This window comes from Syngnathus scovelli, chromosome 17, assembly GCF_024217435.2.
Source record: "Syngnathus scovelli strain Florida chromosome 17, RoL_Ssco_1.2, whole genome shotgun sequence".
Lineage (NCBI taxonomy): Eukaryota > Metazoa > Chordata > Actinopteri > Syngnathiformes > Syngnathidae > Syngnathus > Syngnathus scovelli.
Window position 1 is genome coordinate 8,749,164 of NC_090863.1, and position 24,101 is coordinate 8,773,264.

The window sequence follows — 24,101 nt, forward strand, 5'->3', positions numbered from 1 at the left end:
TTCGAATACATTAGCGTGGTAGGTCTAAGTCAGGAGTTCCCAACCGTTTTTTTTTTCTTGAGTACATGTCAAAAGGTCGATTCTATGCTGCAGCAGCGTGAAATGCTGAGAAGTAAAACAAATATCTCTTTCCGTCTCCCAGGTGATCGAATTTGACGACGGCTCGGGGTCTGTGCTACGCATACAGCCGCTGCGCACGCACCGCGACGAGGCCATTTATGAGTGCACGGCGGCCAACAGCGTCGGCGAGATCAATACCAGCGCCAAGCTGACCGTGTTTGAAGGTAAGACCAGTGCAGGCCTTTGTGTCAATTATGCATTCGCTTCAAGGGTTCCTTGCATTTGGCAGTGTCGGTGTGGAGCAATTCACGTGACATTAACACTGATAGCGATAAGCACAATGATAAGTTCATTGATTGTGGAAGCGGTTATTGTGGTTGCAACCACTAGAGGCAGCAGGGACAATTAGTTTGCTGTATAAAGTAGGACAAAGTGACACCACCAAGATGTCATATCCATCTGATGGTCTAGACAGTTGTTTATGGGTTTGGAACGTAAACATAGCGACTCATGAAATATCAAGGAAATCCCTTATTTTAATCAATGATTCTCAAATACTAATAAAGATCAGTGTAGTATTGAGGGTGTGCTTTAAAAAAAGATTTATGAATTATTTTTTTGTATTATTTTTTATATGGAAAATGTATGATTTATTTTTTCTTCATTTTATTTATTTATTTAGTTTTTTTTATTCATCATTTGCGTATTGTTCAGCCTCGGGGGAGGTCGCCACCTCTCCCCGACACGACATATCCACAAAATGGCCGCCAATGTAAAATAGTCAGCGTGCCACGTGCCGAATAATCCGACAAACAGCTTTTGGAGTGTTTTGCACAGATCTGTGTCGCCCCGGCCCGCTCGCCCTCTCCGCACTCCTCCTCGCTGGCGTTAATATATGAGATGTATGTGGACAGAGGTTCCGCACCCCGGCCCCCGCTCAGCCTTTCATATCAGCGGCTCGTGAGCGTGCATTTCCTCCCTAATTGATTGTAATTTTGTCATGTGGATGCGAGTCACTGCGGGGCTTTGATTCCATTAGAAATAATAATCATAAAAAAAGCCTGCGAGCGAGCCAGTGGGAGGATGAAGGTCGTCCGCCGCATCACGCCGGACTTAGAGAAGATCCCCCTCCTTGCCTTTTCTCTCCGCCCTCATTTGGTATCATTTGGTCGGGCCTTGCGTAATCTTCCCAAAGGGACTTTTTGCTTTACCCCCCACCCCGCTCTTACTCATCCTCGTCTTGTGCATCGTGAGGAATTGTGTGGCACGAGGTGAACACGAGTCACATAGCATTAGGCGCAAATACAAGTACACAGTCCTCCTAGTTATTGTGGGAGTTATCAGGAAGAATAGCTTCTGCACTCCTGGGGGAAAAAAAAAAATCCGGAATGTGTCCGTGGGATTTTTTTAGTCACTCATGTTGGGCTCTGAGAGACTGTATTTTTTGCAGTTCATCCCAGAGGTGTTTGATGGGTCACACATTTGGGCTGAAACTTCCGTCAAATGTTCCCACAAAGTCAAAAGTATACAAATATCTTCAAATCCCCTTAAAATGAACAGAAACCGTCAGTTGGTAGTGATCTACTATTTAGCGAGGAATGTGCCCTCTCACAAGTACACAAAAAAGGCAAATGGAGTTTTGATTGCACTTTCCTCAAAAAGGAAAATTGATTGAACAAATGTCTTCAAGGAAAAGATAGCGCCTTTGTTTTCTCCCAACATTTTTGCACAGCTTTCCCCTCGATGAGCGATGAGGAACATTTCTTGCTGTCCACAGAATTTATCACAATAAGTTTCAGAAATCATCTTGACATTCCTTGCAGTTTTCTGTCAACAGTTTCAGGGGAAGAAAAAAAAAAAAAAAAGACTTGTGGTGATGAATAAGCCTCGACTGTTTTGAGCCGACAAAAGCAAAACAATGTGAGCTCATATATCTTATGTGGAAAAGCCGCTCTTGGTCTACAAGCTCGGGCAAGCCGCTGCTGCCTGCCTGCGCTTACCTGCCCGCAGAAGAACGGGCAGGCGGCCAAAGCAAGCGGGCGCCCGCTGAAGGTGAAGGCTTCATTCAGCGTCTGAGACAAGAGAGACAGATGTTCACCACACTGCTGTTGCTCAATTGCCGACGTGGTTTTTCCCCCGCGCTAAGTATGTTAAAGCGAGCCCAATTTGTCCACTTGTCCTTTGCTGTTTGGCGTAGGAAACAGAGGGAAATATGTTTCAGATGCATTGTATTCTTCACTTATAGTTTTTTTATATCTTTTTCCATTTTAGTTACCGTATTTTCTGGACTATAAGACGCACCTAAAAACCTAAAATTTTCTCAAAACCCGACAGTGCGCCTTATAGTCCGGTGCACCTTATATATGGACCAAATTCCTAAATTTAAACTGGCCCGAAGCTTTGTGTCATGAAATCAATCATAAGTGGCCCGCTAAGGACTATGAATCATGAATCAAAAAGACTATGGATCATTATTTTGTGATTATAAAGTCATTTGTTGTGTGTGAAGTTGAAATAAAAAAGATAAAATGGAGAATGATTTGATTTGGATTAAAAATCTGACATGATGCATTAATGGTGCGCCTTATAGTCCGGTGCGCCTTATATAAGGACAAAGTTTTAAAATGGGCCATTCATTGAAGGTGTGCCTTATAGTCCGGAAAATATGGTATATGTACTTATATTCAAATGTTTTGTTTTATTTCATTTTTTTATTTATTTTTAATATGAATTGAATATTTATATTAATATTTTTTATCTAAACAGTGTTTCATAATAAATTGAAATAATCCAATAATACCAACAAAGATGACTTGCTGGGCGGACTGGAGCTCCCTTAATACTGCACTTTTTATAGATTGGCCTTTTATTGTGAGCAGCCTCAGGCACACCTGTGCAGTAAATGTGTTGCATTACATAAGAAAAACAGCGGTGATACCAACACTGACTGATTTGGACCCCTCCGGATCCTCGTAACATAGTAAAGCCGCCCATTATAGAGTGGCCAGCCGTGCAGTAATAATGTCGTCTAATCGCCATGGTGATATGCCACACGTATAAAATACAAGGATCATCTCTGCAAAGGAGAACAAATTTAGATTGATTTGTGAGTAGCGTTTGAGAGGAATAGGCCCCGACAGAAAAAAAAAAGGGTTGTTCATTGGGTTCAGCTCATGAGAAATGGAAACAAAAACACAAGTGCTGTATTTCTGTTGAGTAAATAAACATGAAAATATCGAGCATGCTCGTTCCGCGACACAAACCCTCCCTCAAGAGCAACGTCACCATCCCGGCCTGACTATATTTAGGCTATTGTTTGCGGCCCCGGCAATGCATCAAGTTCACAGCGGCGGAACTTGGTGCGAAAAACACGGGGGCGGCTCGCAAGCAGACGGAGATTAATGGGCGGCCAACCTTAATGGACCGCGCTAGCCCGGAGCTTTGAGAAGTTCTACAGCAGCTCTGATGAAAACGAATGGCGGGGGGGGCGAGCAGTGGGAGGAGGAAGGGTGCTGCCTTTTGGTAACAAAGCCTCACCGCCATGGTGAAAAAAAAATATTTATAAATGTGCTCACACAAAAAAAAAATCAAAAAGTAATATTTGAATACAAGTGGACAAAGACCTTCACAACTTTTGAAATGAAATATTGAAAAATGTGGAAAAATACCATTTATAATATAGATGCATAAAATGTCATACTTCTTCAATCCAGGTTCGAGGTTACTCAAAGAATGCGCTGAAATAAAAAGAACAGCACGATAGAGCCGCTAAAGCCTGTTTATCGACCCTCTGCCAAGTTGGACTTTAGCACTTTGGCACGTCACGAGTTTCCAGTCACTCTGTAATTCATTCTGTCACGCTGTTAGGAGTCCCGCTCTTTTGTTTTGCCGCTGTTCTCACGCCATCCAGAGGTCATCCAGACTTTCAGACGGGGCCCCAAAGTCATCGTTGTTTTCGCCTATAACAAAATAATTATCGCCGTCATAGCCCGCTTATTCCGTCGCCGCTATATTCTTTTATCGGCGCGCCGAGTATACCGGACGCTCGGCAATGACCGCGGGGAACGATGACTCGTTGCACGGCTAACGACGCCTGCGTCCTGACCCCGCAGCACCCCCACTCGAATTGAAGCGCCTCAGTAAATGTCCTGCTAAATGGCGCTTGTCCGGCCAATGTGTGAAATAGCACTCCCGCCGTTTGAGAAGACATCAGAAGAGACACGGGCGTCGCAATTGCAAAAATTGAACGTGTGGACGGAGACGCCTTAGCTTCCATGTTTATATTTATGGTTTCTCAATCAAACAGTTGGAACAGTGCCTGATAGTGCCGATGTAAAAAAAGCCTTAATGGGTAAGTCTCGCCGCAGAAATGTTGAAGAGCACACGCTTGTTCGTCCTCGGGAGGGAAACTGCGGACGTGTCTCCAGACACGAGTATGTTATCTAATGGCAACAGATCAAACGAGCACCATCATTACCAAAGTCCTCCCCTGTCAGAGTGTAAATTAGAAATGTTCTTTTTTGAAGAAGTTAGCCCCGTCAACTCCCTTTGAACTTGCAAAGTTTTCATGTGGAAAAAGGTCAACCGAGAAATAAGCAAGCTTGGAAGAAAATAAGAAGTTGTCTACCTGTTGGCAAAAAAAAACTGCAAAGTGCCTCAGAATATCAATGGCCCCATCATCTGAATTCAATTTGCGCTCCAAAAGGAGACAAAACCTCATCGAGTTTTGGGCCTCAGTTGATGGACCACAACGCAGCTTGACTGTATTTAGCGGCGCTGCCTTTGGTGCGCCGTAAACAAATTACGGCCTGGCCGCCTCGCAGAAGGCCTTTATTTGCTCGTCCGGCTTCGGCGGGTCCCCGGCGCAGAGGCGGGAAATGACTACGACACAATAGCCCGTAATAAATATCTCGGCGGCCCAGGCGAGTGCGGACAAACGGAGCGGACGGGATAAATAGTGGGGAAATCTCATTGCGCCATGAATGCCTACGTGAGCCGTATTGGAATGATTTAACACGGAGCACAGCGCCTCCGACAACTTAATCCCATCCTTTGCTTGCCTCTATTCAAATTGTCCACAATGACCAAAAGGTGTGTTGTATAAGAGATATTCTCCCACATTCTCCCTTCCCGCTCCCCCACGTGTTTATATAATGTCCACGCTGCCGTTTTCATATCCTGAATGGTGAGCTCGGCGTGCCGTTAAACGTTTCTATCCGTATCGTGTTTGTTGTCAAAACATGCTGGAGATGAAGCGCTTTACTGAGATGGCTGTGATGACGTTTTGCGACAGCGCCTGTTGCAGTTTTGAATCGGTAGAATGGTTAATAGCGTATTTACTGTCGCGGCTCTGGGAGAAGTGCTTAAATTTCTGATTTTCCCATCGAGGGAAACGGCGAACAGACAGCGGATTTGTGTTACTTTGAAAACGTGATGGAATTTTTTTTTCCATTTGTTTTACGTTGTATTTTTATCAAATATTTCGATTATTATAACCTTTCCTAGTATTTTGTATTTTTCTTTATTTGTGCATTTTTTTTTGTATTTTCAGTATTGCCACTTTGATGCTCACGAGTGTCTACCTAATATTTTGACTTTTGCCACTCCAATTAGAAAATGACTTATTTTAGCAACATGAAAATGAATCTTTTTTTTATTGTGTCAAGCACAAAATGGCGCTTTGACCTCCTCAGGTGTACACTCCTCCTGTATATATTTTGCCAGCCCCACTGTGGCGATTCGATTTAATATCTCCCACCATCTGCTGGCTGGAGGCCTAGCGTCGTAGATTATATCCAGGCTGACAGTTACAAACTGCATCTGTCTCTGCACGCCTCTCCCAAGGACTTGGACAATATGGCGAGGGTGGTCGTAGCGATCTGCGCCCTTCCATCCTTGCTTTCAAGGACTTGGAGGGCAAAGGAAGGAGCGTCACCTTTTCAGCTTTGGTCCAGACTGGGCCGCATCTTACTGCTGTGATGACTCCACAGGGAATATTATAATATTATATCTAAGAGAAGCGTTAATTGTATGGAATTTCAAATTGGCTGTTGTTATTTGGCGCACCGCAATACCAGAAGCAACCTTGCGGTGACCTTCAACAAGACACAATTCCTGCCAGAATGCATTTTATTTCCGTACAAGCCTTTCCTCCCGTCGAGAAATGACACTTGGGTCCATTTAAAGTGATTGATAAACGCTTCGGAAAGGCAAATTTGCCGGAATATTTCCGCAGCGTTGGACGGAGTCGTCCGTGCTTTCGGGCGACGTTTTATCATCTCCCCTTGTCCGTCAATTGCCGTTTGCTTTTGGCAAGCTGTATCTGCAAAAGAGCAAATGCTGCACTGTCAGTGGTGATCATGTCTATGGCCTCGGGGAGCCGAGGAAGCGAGAGAGGCTTGGGAAGGAGAAAGTGGGCAGAAAAAAGGAGAGGAAGAGGAGGAAACCTCAATCAATGACTAAAAATACCCCAAAAGTTGGGGATTGCGGACGAGGAAAACCAAAAGGCACACATGCAATTTTCAGTGTTTGTAGTGAGATTATAGATCTCTAAAAATGGACACTTTGCTAAAATGTCGGAAACGTGTAATTTGGTATTAGATTAGAACCAACTGCATCTGCAGCTTGGAGAAAAGATTTACGGCAAAAGGCGACTGTTTAGATGTTCATGGGGGTTTCAAGTGGGTACATGAAAAGTCTCACATGGTAGCCTTCTCCCTCTCCACACACACTCGAGTGTGTTATTTCGGGGAGGTATTAAATGGCTTTTTCATGCTAAATGTCTACGCAGCTGTGGACAGCCACTTGGTCTCTTCTGTAGCCTCTGATGCCTTTGTCGTTTTCATCGAACACAACTGCATTCTGATGTGATCGATTCTTTTAAATATTTATTTTCATCGTAATATTTTGGGATTCACGAATCAGTCATGGAGAAAGAAGCCTGTGCACTGTTTTCTAGTACTGCTCTAATACTGCTAATACTGTTTTTTTTTTATATTAACATTAAGTATTTTGTCTTTTGTAATGTAATTTTTTTCCTTGAACTTTCTGTATAAATTTAATATTTTTTTAACAATATTCCAGCATTTTTAATGAACACACTCAAGTGTGTTATTTCGGCTTATTTTTGTTGTGCTATATTTTTGTTGTCATTCGTAGGTCGCTATTTGAAGAACACGTTCACAGTTAAATGTTCTTATCTTTAGCGATCTAGTGCTGTTTCGTATTGCACGGTGAAGACGTCATGTATTGGCTTAGTGTCGAGGCTCAATCTCGGGATGTATTGAATTCATCTCTGGCCCCGCGGGAAGATATTAAAGATGCGACATGACACACTCCTCGGTTTACATCTGACAATTGTCAAAAGCAGACAGTGACGTCTCTGAATTGACGTGTGGCTGTTAAATATCCGCAAGCAAGCAGATTTTTCTTATTAAAAGATTTTTCCTCAGAAGGCTTGTGAGGGATCACTACTGATGTGATTATCAGGAGTAGTGTGTCATGTCTGTGTAGCTATCACTTTTGAAAAAGCTAACCTCGGACTGTTGTGATCCAAACACGACCATTTTTTCCCCCCCCAGATATCCGTATAGACAAATCTGATTCCATAAGATGGTTCGACCAAATGTGGGCTGAGTTTGGCTTGTTCTGCCATTTGAAAGTGCAATTTAACACATTGATCATTATTAGCTTATTACAGTAGAAACACGTTGCACATGGAACAAAATTAACCTTAATCGCATGGCAATTAAATCATTTCCGCTAAACGATGCCGTTTATTTTGCCTCAGATCACCGATTAGCCCTTATTTCCACTGCCTTTTGGCGAATATCGACTACAGCTATGTAAGTAGCCCAACTTCAAAGCGTATAAGAAAGGCGGTTTGATTTTTCTAATTTGTTAATAACGCCGCCACGAGCTGGTAACCCTGCCATAAAAGAGCAAGGTCCATGGCTTTGTGGGCTAATGAGTCAACGGCTCCTCGGGGCATGACTAGCTATGGATGGATGGACTTTAGCAGAGGTCAGCGGGGGAGTCCTCCATGACCTGGCTAATGAGAGACTTCTCTCCCTGACCCTTTCTTCTTCTTACACACCAATCACTCCAGGAGCGCCCCTAAGCTTGAGCTTGTACGTCACCATGGACCACCGACAGCTTGGCTTTTTCTCAGAGGTGCAGGTTTTACCTGAGATAAAATCGCAGTTTGTGCTTGCATTGCGTCAATACTTGCTTGGCTGGCTGACTAAGCAAATACCGTATGATCTCATCGCAGTTTGACCTGCTTTCTAATACCTGTGGTGTCACACCTAATGCTTCTCTGTTTACTTATTTAGAAGATAAGGATGGTATTTTAAACGCTGCCACTCATGACTGAACCTGCCCTCCTTCCCATTTCATCTGTTAATATTGAGTCATATCAGGGAATCAAAATAGACAGTTGAAATCATTTTAAGAACCCCTGGTTTATACCCAAGTACGAAGAAGTATTAAAGTGAATTTATAATAACGCCATTGTCAATATACCAGAATGATGGACTCGTTTTGGACATGCATTTGAACACAGCCATGATAAGGCCCTGCCAAATGTAGAAAAGAGAAGAAAAAAAATGGATGGGAATCTGTTGCTGTCACAACTTGCCAAAGCTGTTATCACTCTTCTGTAGCCTGGATAGCCTTCTAATCACAGAAATGTGGGTGCATCTGACATATGTCGGAAAAAAAGAGCAGAAGACCAATGAAACCATCAGAATGAAGGCATGTTTACGTTTGGTGCAAAAAACATGTCCAGGTCTTGCCCGTAAGCCAGTTTCACCAAGAGACATGACATTTGGCAAGCCACATATACTAAGTGGACCTTTCCATTCGATTCCATTTCTACCAAATATACTCGGCACTGCTAAATTTTGAAAAATGTGAGTGTTTGTCAAAGCATGTGGGCAGAGATTGGCAGCAAGTTCAGTTAGCACGCTGTAAAACATTAAACTAACTGAATAATCACTCCCCCGTTGGAAAACATTTGAGCATCAGGCTCGCAAAACGCTGGGAGCACATAAAAATGTGGACGTGATCCGAGATCAAGATCAGGATTATTTCATGCAGCAATCGCTAGAGCTACAGGAACCAGATCTTTTTGTGGCGTTTGAGACTAAAGGCCATGTTTTCACTTTCCCTCTTAGCCACCTGAGCCGTTGCCGTTGCCGTGACCTCATACGGGGAACAGTTTGCAGGTTGTTTTTGAACCCTTCTGCTATAATAAAAGTTGACACCCTTGACATAGACTGCATATTATTCATTATGTCCGACCGAGGGAATCAATAAAGCCTGTCACGGGAACCGAACATTTTAATTAAGTCAACCCACCGCCATCCGCGCTCCCATACTCGTAAAAGTCACTCCTATCGGCCCATAATTGCACTTAGCGTGTCACGGCGAAGCTCCGCCGATGATTAATTTGAGACGTGAAGATGATTGATTCATTTGTTTGTTTACCAACTTGTTGCTCTGCTCCAGCAGAGCGTCACACTCTCCTCGTTTTTAGACCCTTGTCCTTCTTATCCAGCGACTCCAGGAGTGACAATCAAGTCTCATTTGCCACTCTGCGGTTTGTTTATTTCCCGTCTGCAAGGTGTAAATCATAATAACATCTCAATGGTCTTGAATTCAACAAACACCTCAAATTTAGCCAGATGTTGTTCCATTTTGATCATTCTTACACGAGTGTAAAAAAAGGGGGGGGGGGGGTAATGATATAGTTTCATTTTATGTATACTATGGGAGAAGGGTGTAAATATGGGAAACAAATCAAAAAATACCTTTGGCCTGCTTTTTAGGAAAATCTGTTTTCTATCTCCGTTTTTTTTTTTTTAAAATATTAAAAAATGCTGATTTCATTTTCATTTTATGTCCACTATGGGAGAAGGGTGTAAATATGGGAAACAAATCAAAAAATACTTCTGGCCTGTCGCCTAGGGTGGGTCCAAGTAAATTATGGGGGGGATTAGTGCCCCCTCGGCTCCCCCTCTAGCTCCGCCAGTGTCTCTGACCAAAGATAACAAACATTTGTTATACAAGATTGACCAATTATTAGCAAGCAAAATTTAAAAGTGCCTCAGGCAGCTGTGCTATTAGGCTGATAGTATAAAAGACCCCCTCCCCTCCCTGCCAGTTAGACGAACCACACAGAACTAGAATAATGTGGATGCATCGTGTTTGTCAACACAAGACAAGGTGACTCGGCCGACAGAAGCCAGCACATTTCGGAGAACCTCCCGTGGGCTCGTCGTGCAGGGTCGTAGGTCAGGGTTATGCGCAAAAAGAGTGCGCCCCGGCATAAATAAGAGACGCGTGCTTTCTGGCAGAGCCGTAGATCACGCTGATGGCAATGGAAGTATGATATCAGATCGCCCGGAAGAGAGAAATAGAAAAGTGGAAAAGATGAAGATGATAAAACGAAAACTGTGGGGTTGGCTTGGTGGGGGAATTAGATGACTGTTATTGATTATGTGCTCGCAAGCGGGGAAATAAGAGCAAATGTTCTGCTCAGCCAGACAAAAAAGTATTTTGTTTCAAAGGTCACACAAATGCATTACAGTCATTTTACTCCGGATAAACAAGCTAGTCATCGCCGGCGAGCTAAAAAGCAGGAGCGGCGGTGTTGTGTATTCTTTTAGCCATGACTTTGTTTTTGTGACGCTCCGTGTGTCATGGCGTGCACTGAGTGTTTGTTTTACGCGCCATAGCAACTCGCTCAACACCTGAAGATATCGTGCGAGGCTCCACGAGTTGCGCACGTCGTCTCTCCGTCTTGCGTTACATTCACTGACCCTCCTCCCTCCGCCACGGTCGTAAACACGCTTATCTGCTTTGTGGAAAGTGCTTGTGAATGCTTTCAAGCCAGGCCCTGCAAGGAATTTGTGCGTTTAAAAAAAAAAAAAAAAAAATTATTCAGGTCGCCTTTCTTCACAGATACTCACCATTTCACAAGTGTCTTACATCAGGAGACCTTGGGTGTTTCTTGAAATCCAATGAGGGGCTTGTTCACATGGTCATAACAGCAGTGCAGAGACCTGGGCGGAAATGCTAACCAATTAGCTTCAACGACTTTGTTTCTTCGCCATTTTGAGAGCTGTTACATGTCAGGACTGGTGTGCGAGAGTTGTAGTTAATTTGGTTTCAAATAGATTCAAGGTACCTGTATCTTGGCGTCGGGGTCCAACATCAAAACGGAAAATTCCATTTTGATGAGCGACTAATCAGCCAAGCAGCTTGTTCAGTCGAACTCGCTGAACTTTTTATTTGCATCCTCGTCCCCCACCTTCCCTGTTGATACCTCGCATGCAAATGCTTTTGCCTCTGCGACGCTCCCGTCGGAAAACAGCCGCGGGCCTTTCGCTTTATTTTTCTTCCCCCTCGAGATGACTCGTGTGCCTTTCACTGCCATATTGACTCAAGACCAATTGGAGCACAGACAACACCTTTAGTGCTATTTAGTTTTGTTTTTTTTTCTTTCCAGATGAATAATAAAAGGCTTTAGTGCGAGACCTGGTATTGATTAAAAAAAAAAGAGTGGGGCTAATACAACACATCAGACGTGAGGAAGTGGCTCTTTATTCTCAAGAGCTTGAAAGCTTTTTATCCTAATCGAACATGGCACTGATGAATGTTTACTATTCACGATGCAGCTGGCGCTTTCACAGTTTTTCTTAATCTCCTCTGTAAATGTCAGATGTACAGATGCCCCTTCTTCTTTGGAAGTCAAAGTTGCTGTTTTGTTACGCATTTACTTTGACAGTAAACGTCAATAAGCTGACAGAAAAATCCCGAGGCGAATGACCATCATTCGGCTCTTCCGTCGAAGCAAAGTTTCTACTATCCATTTCTTCACTTTTAATCGTGACTCCAAATCATGTTCAGGATGTTTCAGACACCCGGGAACGGTTTTAATTGGGGGGGGAAAAACTGCCATGTTAAGTCTCCTTTAACTACAGTATTGATGCACAATGTGTTTCCTCATGAATATTTGCGGGCATATGCTTGCTCCTCTTCCATGTTTCACAAGGATGTATTCTCCATAAGAGGCGTCTGTCTGTTCTTCTGCCCACACGTTAAACATTCATAGCAGCGCATTTGTCTGCAGATTGAAGAGAGTCATGAGAAAGCACAGCCACGTGAAAAGGAGACACAAGTGCGCTGCTATCTGCCATGTCTGGCCTACCTAGTTAACAGTTTTTCCCCCGACGAGATGTTTGGGGTTGGCGGGGGTTATCGAGGGAGACAGGCCCGGCTGACATTAGCGCTGCATCGCCATCCAGCGGCCCTCCCAGTGGGGCAGTAGGACGAGGACGGTTCTATTTCAGCGGGGCTCTGATTAGAGTCGTCGCCCTCGTCGCCACGCTCCGCTCGCACTGGTAATTGGAGCTGGCAGGAGGTTGGCATGCTAAGCCTCCCCAGTGCCCGCCCCCTTTTCTCCTTGCTCTCCTTCTTACTTATTTCCTCTTCCTTGCACCTGCATTACACCTCTTTGCCACGCTAGTTTAGGACCGCGTTAATTGGACTAATTACCGGATTAGGACTGTCATTGGCGACATCCCCCACCAGCCGTACCGTAGGGTCTTTGCTACGATCCCTCCACGAGTCAACTTGACATCGCCCGCTTGCGTCACGTTTCGATATTCACCGCTGTTTGTCGTTAATAAGCATCCGCTCTGCTTTGTTGGATCAATACCAATAACATGTGACTTTTTAATACTTAAGCCTAATAAAATGTCCTTTTCATTTCAACGAAACACAAAAATACCAACTAAAAATGTCTTGTGCATGTTTTCATCAAATAAATGGTTGAGTGGAACACCCCTAGTGCCCTTTTATGAATAATAAAAAAAAAATCAGGAGTGGATTAAAATGTTTTCCTTTTTAACTAAGGATAAAGAACCAAAAGAAAGATGGAAACATGTTAGAACACATATTTAAGAGTTTATAATTACGATTCGAAGAGGTTCAAAATTTAGGAGAATAAAGATTTGAGTTTCGGTGTTTATATCTTAAGGTTTTGAATTAAGGGTTCAAACTAGGGTTAGCATTTCAAAGTCGGGATTTAAACAAGAGCGAGCATTTCAAATTAGGATTCCAAGGTTTCAAGTCAGAATTTGGGTTCCAAGTCAGCGTCTCAAGCAAAGGTCAGGGTTTCAAGTCCGGGTTTTTGCTTAAAAGGTCGGCTTATCTTGAGAACCATCAAGCTGCGTGTTTGATTTGATTTACTGGCTTCCCTCCAAGCATCGCCTGCCTTCTCTGGCGTCTCAGGCAATAAAAGAGGATGTGCACAAAGGCTCGTCTTTGTCTTACCCGGAATGACAAGTTGCCAGCGCGGACCAGCTGCAGGAGTTGCTTGAGAAAACAGACAGGCCTCCACAATAGCTTGTCAACTACTCAAACTTTTTTTTTTTTTTATCAACCAAATGAGTGGGATATGCAAATTGCTTCTAGTGACAAAATGTGCATGATTTTTTATTGTAAATTTTGTAAATACTGCGGCTTCCTCAAAATTGGGTTTCAAGGCTCGGGCTAGAGTTTTACATTGGGATTTCAACGCACACATTAGATTTCACAGCCCACCTGCCAAGCAAAACGAGGTGAAAAAGCGTCCGGTTCATGTATAAGCCTTGATGATTTATTCCCTCCCTGTTTGCGCTCTCTTGATACCGCCTCGTGTAATATCTCCCTTTGCATTTTTCACCGGCCGGAAACATTCGCCAATAATCTTAATCATAAATATTATATGGGCGGCGGGTACAACATTGTTTGCTCTAAAATATCCCCTGTTGACGTCGAGAGCGAAAAGGGCTTAGCTCGCCAAAACGTTGCAGTGTGAATACAAATATTTCCATGTGTAAAGCAGATGCCAGGGCGCAGCATGTTGGAATCATTTCAATGGAGGAGGGAATGTACGTGTCCCTGCCATTATGTGTCAATATGTGCCACAACTACAAAGGTGTCCTTGACCGCCAGCACAAAATCAAATGTCACCACCTCCTGATGGTCTCTGAAAAGCGCCACTATGCAGAACTAAGGAGGATTCAAAATAATCCACAAGGTTGATGCCTATTGGATAAAAGGCATGAGCACATATGAATAGACTCCAAATACTTTTTCAACTTTTTAGTTTTCTTGCTCACCATACAAAGTCAAAATACTTGAAATAATCCCCAAATTCCAAAACGTTGGTGTATTCTGAAGCCATGCTTTTGTTGGCATCTCAATGCGGATACAGCTTTTTTTTTTTTGTATGCTGAAGATCTCTTCATCCTGCACTGAATACTTGCTAAGTTCTCGCGAGCCGGCATCCTTAAAGCTGTCGAAGCTGCTGAGAGGCCTCTCAACTTCAAATTTTTTTTTTTCTTTCTGCCTCTTCTAACAAAATCCCCTGGCGTATGTTCATCTGCAGAGAACCAGATCCCCCACGGCTTCCCCACCATCGACTTGGGCCCCCAGCTGAAGGTGGTGGAGCGGACCAGGACGGCCACCATGTTGTGCGCGGCCAGCGGAAACCCCGACCCGGAGATCACCTGGTTCAAGGACATGCTGCCTGTGGATATCAGCAGCACCAACGGTCGCATCAAACAGTTCCAATCAGGTACACACACATTTAATCATACGTGTTGATGTTTGCTTTTACCTGTTTGTGAATTTTTGCCATAACGTCAGAGCAGAAATTAACCAGTTATCGGTCTCATCGTATTAATTGGGCAATTTTACACACGGTGACTCTTGTAGCTGATTGCAAAAAAAAAAAAAAAGCTCCGTTTTTTTTAATTTGAATATCCCTTGGAAATTGTACCAGACTGTAACACAATACATGTCTAGTGAAAGAAAGGACAGTTTATTAAGAATAAACATTGGACTATTGTTATTGACTATTGAGTCGAGGCAGAGTGGTAAAACAAGCAAATACATGCAATACAATAAGTTGTAATGCACATTGTGCGCGAAGCCCATAAGCAAAGGCCACGTGAAACATTCCAGGAAATATAGTCACTAACTTGTATTAAAAACCAATCAGTCGGCCTCTTTTTTCTTCCTTCTCAAATAAACGCACCAGCATGCAAGTCAAGGTTAAAAACAACTGTCATATCATACGTTACTCCATTTAGTCTTGCAGCAAACTTTTAATTGCTTTTCTTTCTCTTGTGAGACAGTGAGGGGCCGCCTGGAAATACGCTGATATGCCCTCGGCCTAACAGCTCTTTTTATCCCCCCCCCCTCCCCTCTTCCTATTACTATGACCCAGACATCTGCTGACACATCAGGATTTACTGCTAGCCATACGACGAGATGTATAACAAAAACGGGAGACAGAGACAAAGCGACGCGCCAGCTTTCTGGCTGTTTATTAGCCCAAGCTCGACGTGTTTCACCGCACGGGTGTTTGGCGGCGGCGCACTTTATCACCTTGTTTCTAATCCGTTTATTTCTTATCTGTGGCCTGCCAGAAAGCCATGTGTTTTATTTGGTTGTTGTTTTCTTCTCTCCCACTGATGATTAAGTGGATTACTAACTAAATTTCTCAACCCCTGTTTGCCTCAATATGACTCCCACCTAGGCGGTACGCCAATTAGAGGTAAGGATGATGATGATGATTAAAAACAAAACAAAAATGTCTACCATCACATCTCATGCAAACAGACCCTTTGCATCAGTCTCCCCAACCCTACCCGACCCGACGTCACCGCCACTCCGGGTTCATCGACACCTCTTCCACTTTTCCCCCCTTCGTCTGACAAGCACATGGTCTGTCCGCTGTGGTTGCGTCTTACACACGATGTTCACCAGCCTTGCTGTCGGCACGTTTCAAGGTGTTACCAAATCGAACCCAAAGCAATCCGTTTCAGGATGCTGCTAGACCTTGCTCATACTCCCACAAGAAATGCGTATACCGAGTGTTTTCATATTATTATTATTAATATTATTTTATCGTAGTTGTCCCAAGCTATATTGCAGTTCAGTTTTTGCAACTTCACTGGATGACCGTTTTTTACACACATGTACTTAATATCTATCTATCCATATCTTCTAGTTCTATCTATCTATCTATCTATCTATCTATCTATCTATCTATCTATCTATCTATCTATCTATCTATCTATCTATCTATCTATCTATCTATCTATCTATCTATCTATCTATCTATCTATCTATCTATCTATCTATCTATCTATCTATCTATCTATCTATCTATCTATATCATCTATGTCTATCTATCCGTCTATCTATGTGGGAACTTGGTAGCCTACTCTGAAAAGGAAACCCACTTTTGGGTCCTGACCCACGACTGTGTCACCGGTTTTGCCAGTTAGCAGCCAGCCATCTTTACATTCTCTTTTGCTGACTTCCTCAGCCTTCAGCAGGCTTGACCGGCTTTTCAAAGACGCACACAACCTCGACTTGAGCGATGTTGCTGTAAACGCCGACTTTGAGCCGACCACGTCTTGACCTGCTGGCATTGGGGCCAAGCGGCGAGGAGTTGCATTCTAAACTGAAGGTCGCATTCGCTAAGCGAGCTCGCCGCTGCCGCTACATGTCTTGAAATGTAAATTGACGCCGCATTAGCATACACATGCACTCTGCGAAGACTGTTGATTTAAACGCCGAGCTGTTTGCCTCTGTACTGTTAATTTGATTCTACAAAGCAGAGTTGACTTTGTGGGAGGTAAACTCTAAAGCAAAGGTTCGCAAACTTTATAGCGTTCCTAACAAGGAGCTGAATGGCATAATGATCAACAGGTTTTTGTCTCATAACTCAACCAACAAATGTACTCGAGTGCCCCCAGAGCCGAGTTCGGGACCCACTGTTTTGAAGAGTTAGAAATAACCCGACCGGAGGGCGGGGTGGGAAAGTTAGGGGGGGTAAGTGTCGCAGGTCTGACAACTTAAGCGCCTCGATTCCCGCAGGCGGCCGGCGCTATTTCCTCCCCAATGCGAGATTGACAGTTTGGTGACAGCGTGATTAGTATGCAGGTGCATGTCAGCACCGAGTCGCACGGCGGCAAGTTCACCACCTCGGAATAGAGGATGTGCTGTCGTGAGATCTGAGCGCACTGAGAAGCTTCACCTTGGTAGTCAGTTCGCCGAGTGGTGAGCCTTGTTTGTCGCATCCATCTCATGCTGCATGGTGTGGGGGGGGAGGAAAAAAAAAATTCCGACACATCATCTGACACCGACGTTTTTGTCTTGTTCCTAAGCGCGCGACTGGCTGGCTGACTTTCACGCTAGTTCTATGTTGTCATATTTGTTGTCACAAACACGTGTTCCACACATTGACAGATTTTACATGTATGTTGTCAGTCACCAGAGAGGTAAGTTTGCTGTTGTTTGTGAGCACCAATTCATTTGGATACTCCGATAACAAATTTGTTCACGTTTTTGTTAATCAGTTGCGCACCTCAGGTTTTCATAATAACACAAATATAAATAAAATAATAATTAGTAATATTTATGAATGAAGAGTTAGAGTCAGCTACAGGTGAATTTATTTAACAAAAATAAAAAATTTAGAGAAAAAAAATAGGAAACGTTTTTTAAATCAGCGTTTAAAATATGTTTAGAGACAGATGAAGCCATTTCTAATTAAAATTTGATGTTGACCAGTATAATTGCATAGTTTCGTGAGTCTCAAGTGTTTTACACGATGACCTCAAAGTACCATTTCCAAGCTCGGCTTTTTATCGTCACACCTAAATGTTTTGATGTCAACAATTGCTTCCAACCCAAAGGGGATATGGGCAGTGACTCTCGAGTGTTAGACATTGGCAAAGTAGCTTACACGCAGGTCAGCGATCCAGGAAAAAGCCGGCTTATATGTCCTGTGCGAAAGCTATGCGGCTCGTGTATGTCCGGATGATCGCGGCGAGTCTCTTCTTAGGCTTTGATGCCTTTGCAACATTTCGGAGCTGCTGGTAAAAGCCATCTGGCAGTGTCAGCGTCACCCTGTGGGGGAGCCATGTTGACACATGGTCAACACACCCAAAAAAAAAAGATCATTAAATATTTTAGACTCACAGTAAAGAACATTAATGCATACATGTGGCTTGGGATGGGTGTTGCTCGTTTGTCACTTTCAATTTTGAAGTCCTACACGACAGTCGACTAATCTACTATACTATTGCGCCCATCCCTAGTTGGTTTACTTGCGTCGTTATATTCATTCCGGATGCTAACGTCAACAAAAGGCAGCTTTGAGAGACGCATACATAGAATACCTAATTCATTTCATTTGGCCCTTTTATTCCCGCTAGTTATTTCACCTCACCTGAAAGCTTTGCAGGCATATCCACTTTTTACCTGACTAGATTGTTGCTGAGCTTTTATGCCCAGGTACATTTGCAGCTCCATTTTTTTTCTTCATCCTTCTTCTTCCAACCCGCAGGAGCTCTGCAAATTGAGAACAGCGACGAGTCCGACCAGGGCAAATACGAATGCATCGCCACCAACAGTGCCGGCACCCGTTACTCAGCTCCCGCCAACCTCTACGTACGAGGTAAAGTCAACCGAGTCCGCCCTTCCACCCCCCTGACTCACTTTCCATCTGCCTCGCTGTCTAATATTCGTGCCGCTATTTTCTGTCTTTGCGGCTTGTTTGTGCTTTCCTATCAGCCAACCTCCACCTGGAAGCAAACAACTGCATTCAAATCTGAATTCCCACACAGAAAGTACACACCGAGGGCCTGTCTCAAATTTCTTTTTTTTTTTTTTTTTTTTTGACAGCATTCCAAGGTTCTCCAAACAGGACCGGCGGGTTCTGTTTTGGCGCTTCCGTCGGCGGACATGGCGGGTTAAGGGCTACACTTGCAGCCCTGCTGCAGTAGGAGGGGAGAAAAAGACAACAAAGCCTCTAGAAAAAAACAAGCCGGTTAAAGTCGAGGGAGTAGCATGCGGGTCAACCCCGATGGATAACCCAGCGTGTGTGAAGTACATGAAACGGCATAGCGGCTTCACTTGTTAGTATGCGCGGCCAAAGAGGGATGAAGGGGAAGTGTGAGGCCCAAAAAAAAAGACACACTTTTGATATTTCATAACTTTGTAGCGAGCAAATATAGAAGTAGACTCTAATAGTACATGCATTGCATATGACCAACAAAATGGCATGCTGTTAGGAGTTTATTTCAGCCCCCATCTGTTTTATATTTCTCGTGTTTTTTTTTTTTGCGTCGCAATGGGAGGTATGCTAAGAATCACACAACCGATGCCGTTTAAAATGCGACTATAAATGATCCATTTAAGGAAGGAATATCACAGGACAATTTACTTTTACTAAACGTCTGTATATTTTTTTTATTTTTTTTTTATTGAGACTTCATAATGGCTTATGAGAAAAATGAAACGGTGACAACAAAATGTCCGCCCAGTAAGGGTTATCGTTTCAAGGGCAACAGTGCTCATCAAAGTTGCTGGATGGAGTAGCGCAAGCTCCGACAGGTTCTGCTCTTAAATCTTAACTCCGATGTGGAGGCGGGAAGGGGATACGTTAGTCTCATCTATTAATCAACTGTCACGGGTGCAGGTTCGGCCTTTGCCTCTTCTCGCAGGTAATTACAGTGATTGTGCGGCGTGGCGCCAGCGTAGCCCACCCTTCTGGCTCCGGGAGGTCTCAAACACCACCTATGTAGCCCCCCCCTCCTTACATAAAGATCGAAATCAAAGCGAGCGTAACCTTTTAAAAACCGCCGTTGTCTGCGGTGGCGGAAACGGGGCTTGTTTTCACTCTGTCATCGTTACCGCGGCGATGGGGAGCCGCAGACCCCCGGGCTGTGCTGTCGGTCGGTTTTGATTGGGTCCAAAACATGAGCGACGACACCAATCTCGTCTGTACTTTTATCCGGCGCACCAAAGGGGAGATTTAGCGGATTAGCATATCGAGCTTCCAAAGTGTCAACATTACAAGCTTTGGGATGTAAAACGGAGAGTTAAAAAGTGGAGCATGAGACCAGTAGCTCAGTAGTGATTGTGCTGAAATATGACAGATAAAATATAAATAATATATCAAAATAATTTATAAAATAAAAAATAGATATAAAAACTTGTTTCCCCCACAAAGAAAATCACGGCGATACTAAATTTTGCTGCATGATTTGAATGTGGACATAAAGTAGCGTCACCTGGTGGAATATAAAAGCAAATTATGTGAAATGAAAGTAGTGCCTGCCATCTTAATTATGCTTGGGATAAAAAAAAAAAATGAACATTTTCAGTTTTTTGCTATTTTAGACTTAATTGAGGAACAAACAATTATAAATCAACTCGCTCTATTCTTTCATCCTTGCCAAAACAGCTTGGAAAAAAAACAAAAATCAATGAATGACACAAAGTCTCTCTTGAATGTCTGCACATGTTTTTTTCTCGCCATCACTCGACAAACATAACCTGATCCTGTTCCTGGCTGAGGGTTTCTGCTACCCATACCAGTCGAGACATTTTATAGCTACTCCAGATTCATGTCTTCATGTTTCAGCACGATGATGGGAGGAAGGGGGGGGGGGGGGGGGGCGTCTTGTTTTTGCCGGCCGTAGGTGTTGCAGGTGCAGGTCGCTCCCGGTGCCTGGAAAAGGGAGGACTCGATCAGCGTGGGCGGAATGACAAGCGTCCTCATTTATCAAGCTCTTTGTCCGGCGCGTAAAATAGCTCCTGTCTGCACCTGCCCCTTTTTCATATATCCATGTGACACGTCCATATGTCACGTGGATAAAGCGCCGCGCTCTCGCTTTGTATGCCTTTTGACCAAAACGTCTTCATTCCGTGTCTCGCGAAGCGAGCCATTTTTACAAAAATGAGACCCTGAACACATTTTCAAAGGCACCAGCCGTTTTTGAATTATTTACGAGCGGCAGTCAAAGAGATGGAAGTGTGCTTGAGGGAAATGCATGCAAACAATATCACAAGGACGTGGAAGCAAGTCTTAGTTACAAGGATCAAGTCAGAGTCTGATCTATGGACAGACGGATGGACGGAACAAACTTAAACTGAACGAATTAAAATTAGAACCACACTTGTGCATTTGGAGCGAAGGGAAATTTATCATGGCTGAAAGAAGACCCCGCCGGTTTCGGGAGTTCGGGGAACCTTTGGGGTGAGCTCTACAGAGCTGCGACTTTTTATTCCAGGCGGCATATGAACCAAATGTTTCCTGTATTTTAAGTGAAAATTCCAATTCCTCTATGTACCTCCTGTGCATGACAGAATTCATCCATAATTCAAAACCTAAGCGTCCATATATGGGGGAGCCTTTCCCTCACCTGTATGCATTAGCATCTTTGCCATGTGACTTGTTCTCCATAACACTGTTGTCCTTCACCTATGTGTTGTCTTGCTCTCCACTTTTCATTCCCATTGCTCACCTCCATCCAAATCACTTCATCCGTGCACAGATCAACGCGAAGGTTGGTTCACTTTAACTTTTCAACCCCGCCCCGCTGCCCTCCTCTTTAATTTGACACACATTTTAGGTCACCTCGATGAGGAATCCCATCCATCCGTTCCCCAGAATTGCGACTCTCTTAATTTCCTCGCTTTTTCTATAGTGGCCCTTTCCTCCTCGCATGCTGTCCAATGTCACTCCCTTGCAAAGCAGGTTCTGTCAACATTGCCAAAACACACAAGGAGCTCTTGTGTAGTTTGCTTAAGGCATTATTAGATCTGTGTTGTATTGTTCCTCCTCAGCGGCCAATTCCTGTTAGCTCATCATGTGTGTTCCACCAACTGGTCAGTCAGGTTTTCCGGCAATGAGACCCAACGCCGCGACACTGCCGGTTTGATCGTCTGGACGGGTCGGATTGACGGAACACATTTGTCAATCCTCAGGTGCTTTAAAAGGCCGTTAAATTTATAGCTACTCGGAGCTGAGTGGAGACAGGGGTTTATTTTGCGGTTTTGATAGAGTCCCGCTGCCCGTCTAGGCACGCGGCTCTCGTCGGAGACTAGGCGGGGGAATCGATAACAATTACCTGCCCTCCAGTCGTTTAGTTCCGCAGCGCCTCTCCAAACTTAACCGCACGCCATGAATTATTCACGGCATTAAGTGTTCAAAATACGCAGGGCCCATTGACTGTCTCCTCTTAGCGCTGTTAAGTCTGCGCTATCGTGACACTTTGAGCGTAATGGTCTTGCATTAGGCCCACTTCTCCGCAGGCCTTCTTATTGGCGATTGCGTGTTGTGCAAACTCGCGTTGCGTTCAGGGAATGTGAACGGGAACGACACCAGTGGTCACGGGGCGACCAGTGGCCAAGAACCGGTTCGTCGTATATTAGTCATCCCGCAAATCAGTTGCCCGGGCGATGAGAAGCGAAAATCGGACCGAGGCGCTTCTCCATCCTCCTCCTCCCGCCCAGCGTACTTGTGAATCCTTCCTCCCTATCTATCTTTGCGCAGCTCCCATGCATGCCTTGCTTGAGAATGTCATCCTTGTCCTTTTCCCAGACTAGCAACAATTCTTTATCTTTGCATGTCCAAATCAGCTTTGTACCAAGGTTTTTTTTTTTTTTAAACCTTTACCAACCCCTTTAATGTTTTTGAATTTGTTGTATTTGAAAACTGTTATGGGTATTTCCATGAGGTGCCATTTTAAGATATGTTGATAGTATTTATATATTTAAAAACAAAAACAAATAAACAGTTCGTTAGAGTTTGGGTCATTTTTAGGGGCTAGGGAACAAAGCTATAATTCAACCGACATTTCACCACAGGTAAGTCTATTAATCATAAAAAAAAAAATGTCATGAAAATAAAATATGTGGTTGTAACAAGCTGTACCTTTCCAGAGTAGAATCTCAAAAGGTGCCTGTGATTTTTCAATTCCAGCTGATAAAATACAAAGCATGCGCGGTAATAACGTTCCAGTTGGAATTCGATCCGGCGGGAAGGAGTGCGCGACAGGTTTGGAAAAGGCAAGCTTCAGGCAGGACTCAAATTAGAAAATTGTATTTTGATGGAGACTTGTGCATACAAGAGTAAAGCAATTACGGTCAAGGTCTTTTTTTTTTTTTTTTCACAGAGCAAAACAGATTCTCCAGCATAGTAAAAATCTGCAGGGATAGCTTAATGCCGTATTGTTTTGAATCCATTCCACCTAGCAGGATTGCTTGGCTAGCTTTCATGGTATCCCGCTGGGGAGCTAAATGTTTGACTTAGTTTCCTTTTCTCCATAATCAAAAGAAGTCACAGCTCCTCCTCCCTTCATGCTGCGCTTGATTATCATCGATTGAAAAGTTTGATTTTTGCTACCGTGTCTGTTGTTTACCCACAAGTTAGCAAGAGTGTTGAAAACGCCAGGCAGCTCTTGTCCGTCTGGATTCAAACGGCGGCGTCGAGTCGTATGTAAATGCCGTTTGTCTGTTTATCCTCGGCTTGGCTCCTCAGAATGCTACACGGGAGCCTCGGCATCAGTGTTTGCCTTGTCCCTGGGCGACGTCAGCGGGCCTTCTCGTCTCCATGGGAACCCCTTTTTAATGTCAGACCATCTGCATATCACCACTGCACAAAGAGCGAGCCAGCCAGCCAGCCAAAGTGGGCAGTGAGAGAAAAGGCGAGAGGGAAGATAAATGAAACAATGCGATCACTGCAGGGTACCTCGGCGATGCAACTCTCACCAGTCCTTTTTTTTTTAAGTTTTAGAAGATCAACCCCCAAACCCAACCAATTTGGCTTTGTGGTGTCCCAGAGCATTTTTAAAAATTTTGCCTCAAGCCATTATGAATTTACAATTTGAACTGAAGTACTGTAGGTAGGAGCAGCCCTCACAAAAAAAGTCTCAGAAAAGCCACAGGTGGACATTTATTGACATTTTCAGGGCTAATTGGAAATGAACCTCAATGGAGATTCTTTTTTCCCCCAATTGCTACCAAATTCAAACCACGTACACAAAACAGATTGGACTATTTGAACGTTCGCCGATGCGCGTGGGCAGAGCATGGCAGGTCGAGTTTGACGACTTGCCATAAAGCGGGCTGATAATGGACATTTGGTAGCTGCCATCAAAACACGTCTCTATTGAGTTCTA

General features: G+C 43.9%; 1 protein-coding gene and 1 long non-coding RNA gene across 16 annotated transcripts in view; one reads left to right on the forward strand and one right to left on the reverse strand.

The window, feature by feature from the left end:
- The window catches only part of LOC125985110 (receptor-type tyrosine-protein phosphatase F), a 114,641-nt gene that overhangs the window by 54,226 nt on the left and 36,314 nt on the right, over positions 1–24,101 (forward strand). For 8 of the 15 annotated variants that reach the window (XM_049747633.2, XM_049747634.2, XM_049747632.2 and 5 more), the window contains exons 4-7: positions 143–284; positions 14,501–14,689; positions 15,656–15,673; positions 18,479–18,589. In XM_049747633.2, coding sequence (XP_049603590.1) covers positions 143–284; positions 14,501–14,689; positions 15,656–15,673; positions 18,479–18,589 — 460 coding nt within the window. The remainder of the gene's footprint in view (positions 1–142; positions 285–14,500; positions 14,690–15,655; positions 15,674–18,478; positions 18,590–24,101) is intronic. The other 7 variants (XM_049747636.2, XM_049747642.2, XM_049747639.2 and 4 more) reach the window with 1 other exon arrangement.
- Positions 8,901–11,535, reverse strand: LOC137839625 (uncharacterized). The gene is made up of 3 exons (XR_011085643.1): positions 11,252–11,535; positions 11,034–11,126; positions 8,901–10,960 (listed from the first exon to the last, which is right to left on the reverse strand). It is a non-coding gene; the product is annotated as an uncharacterized lncRNA (long non-coding RNA).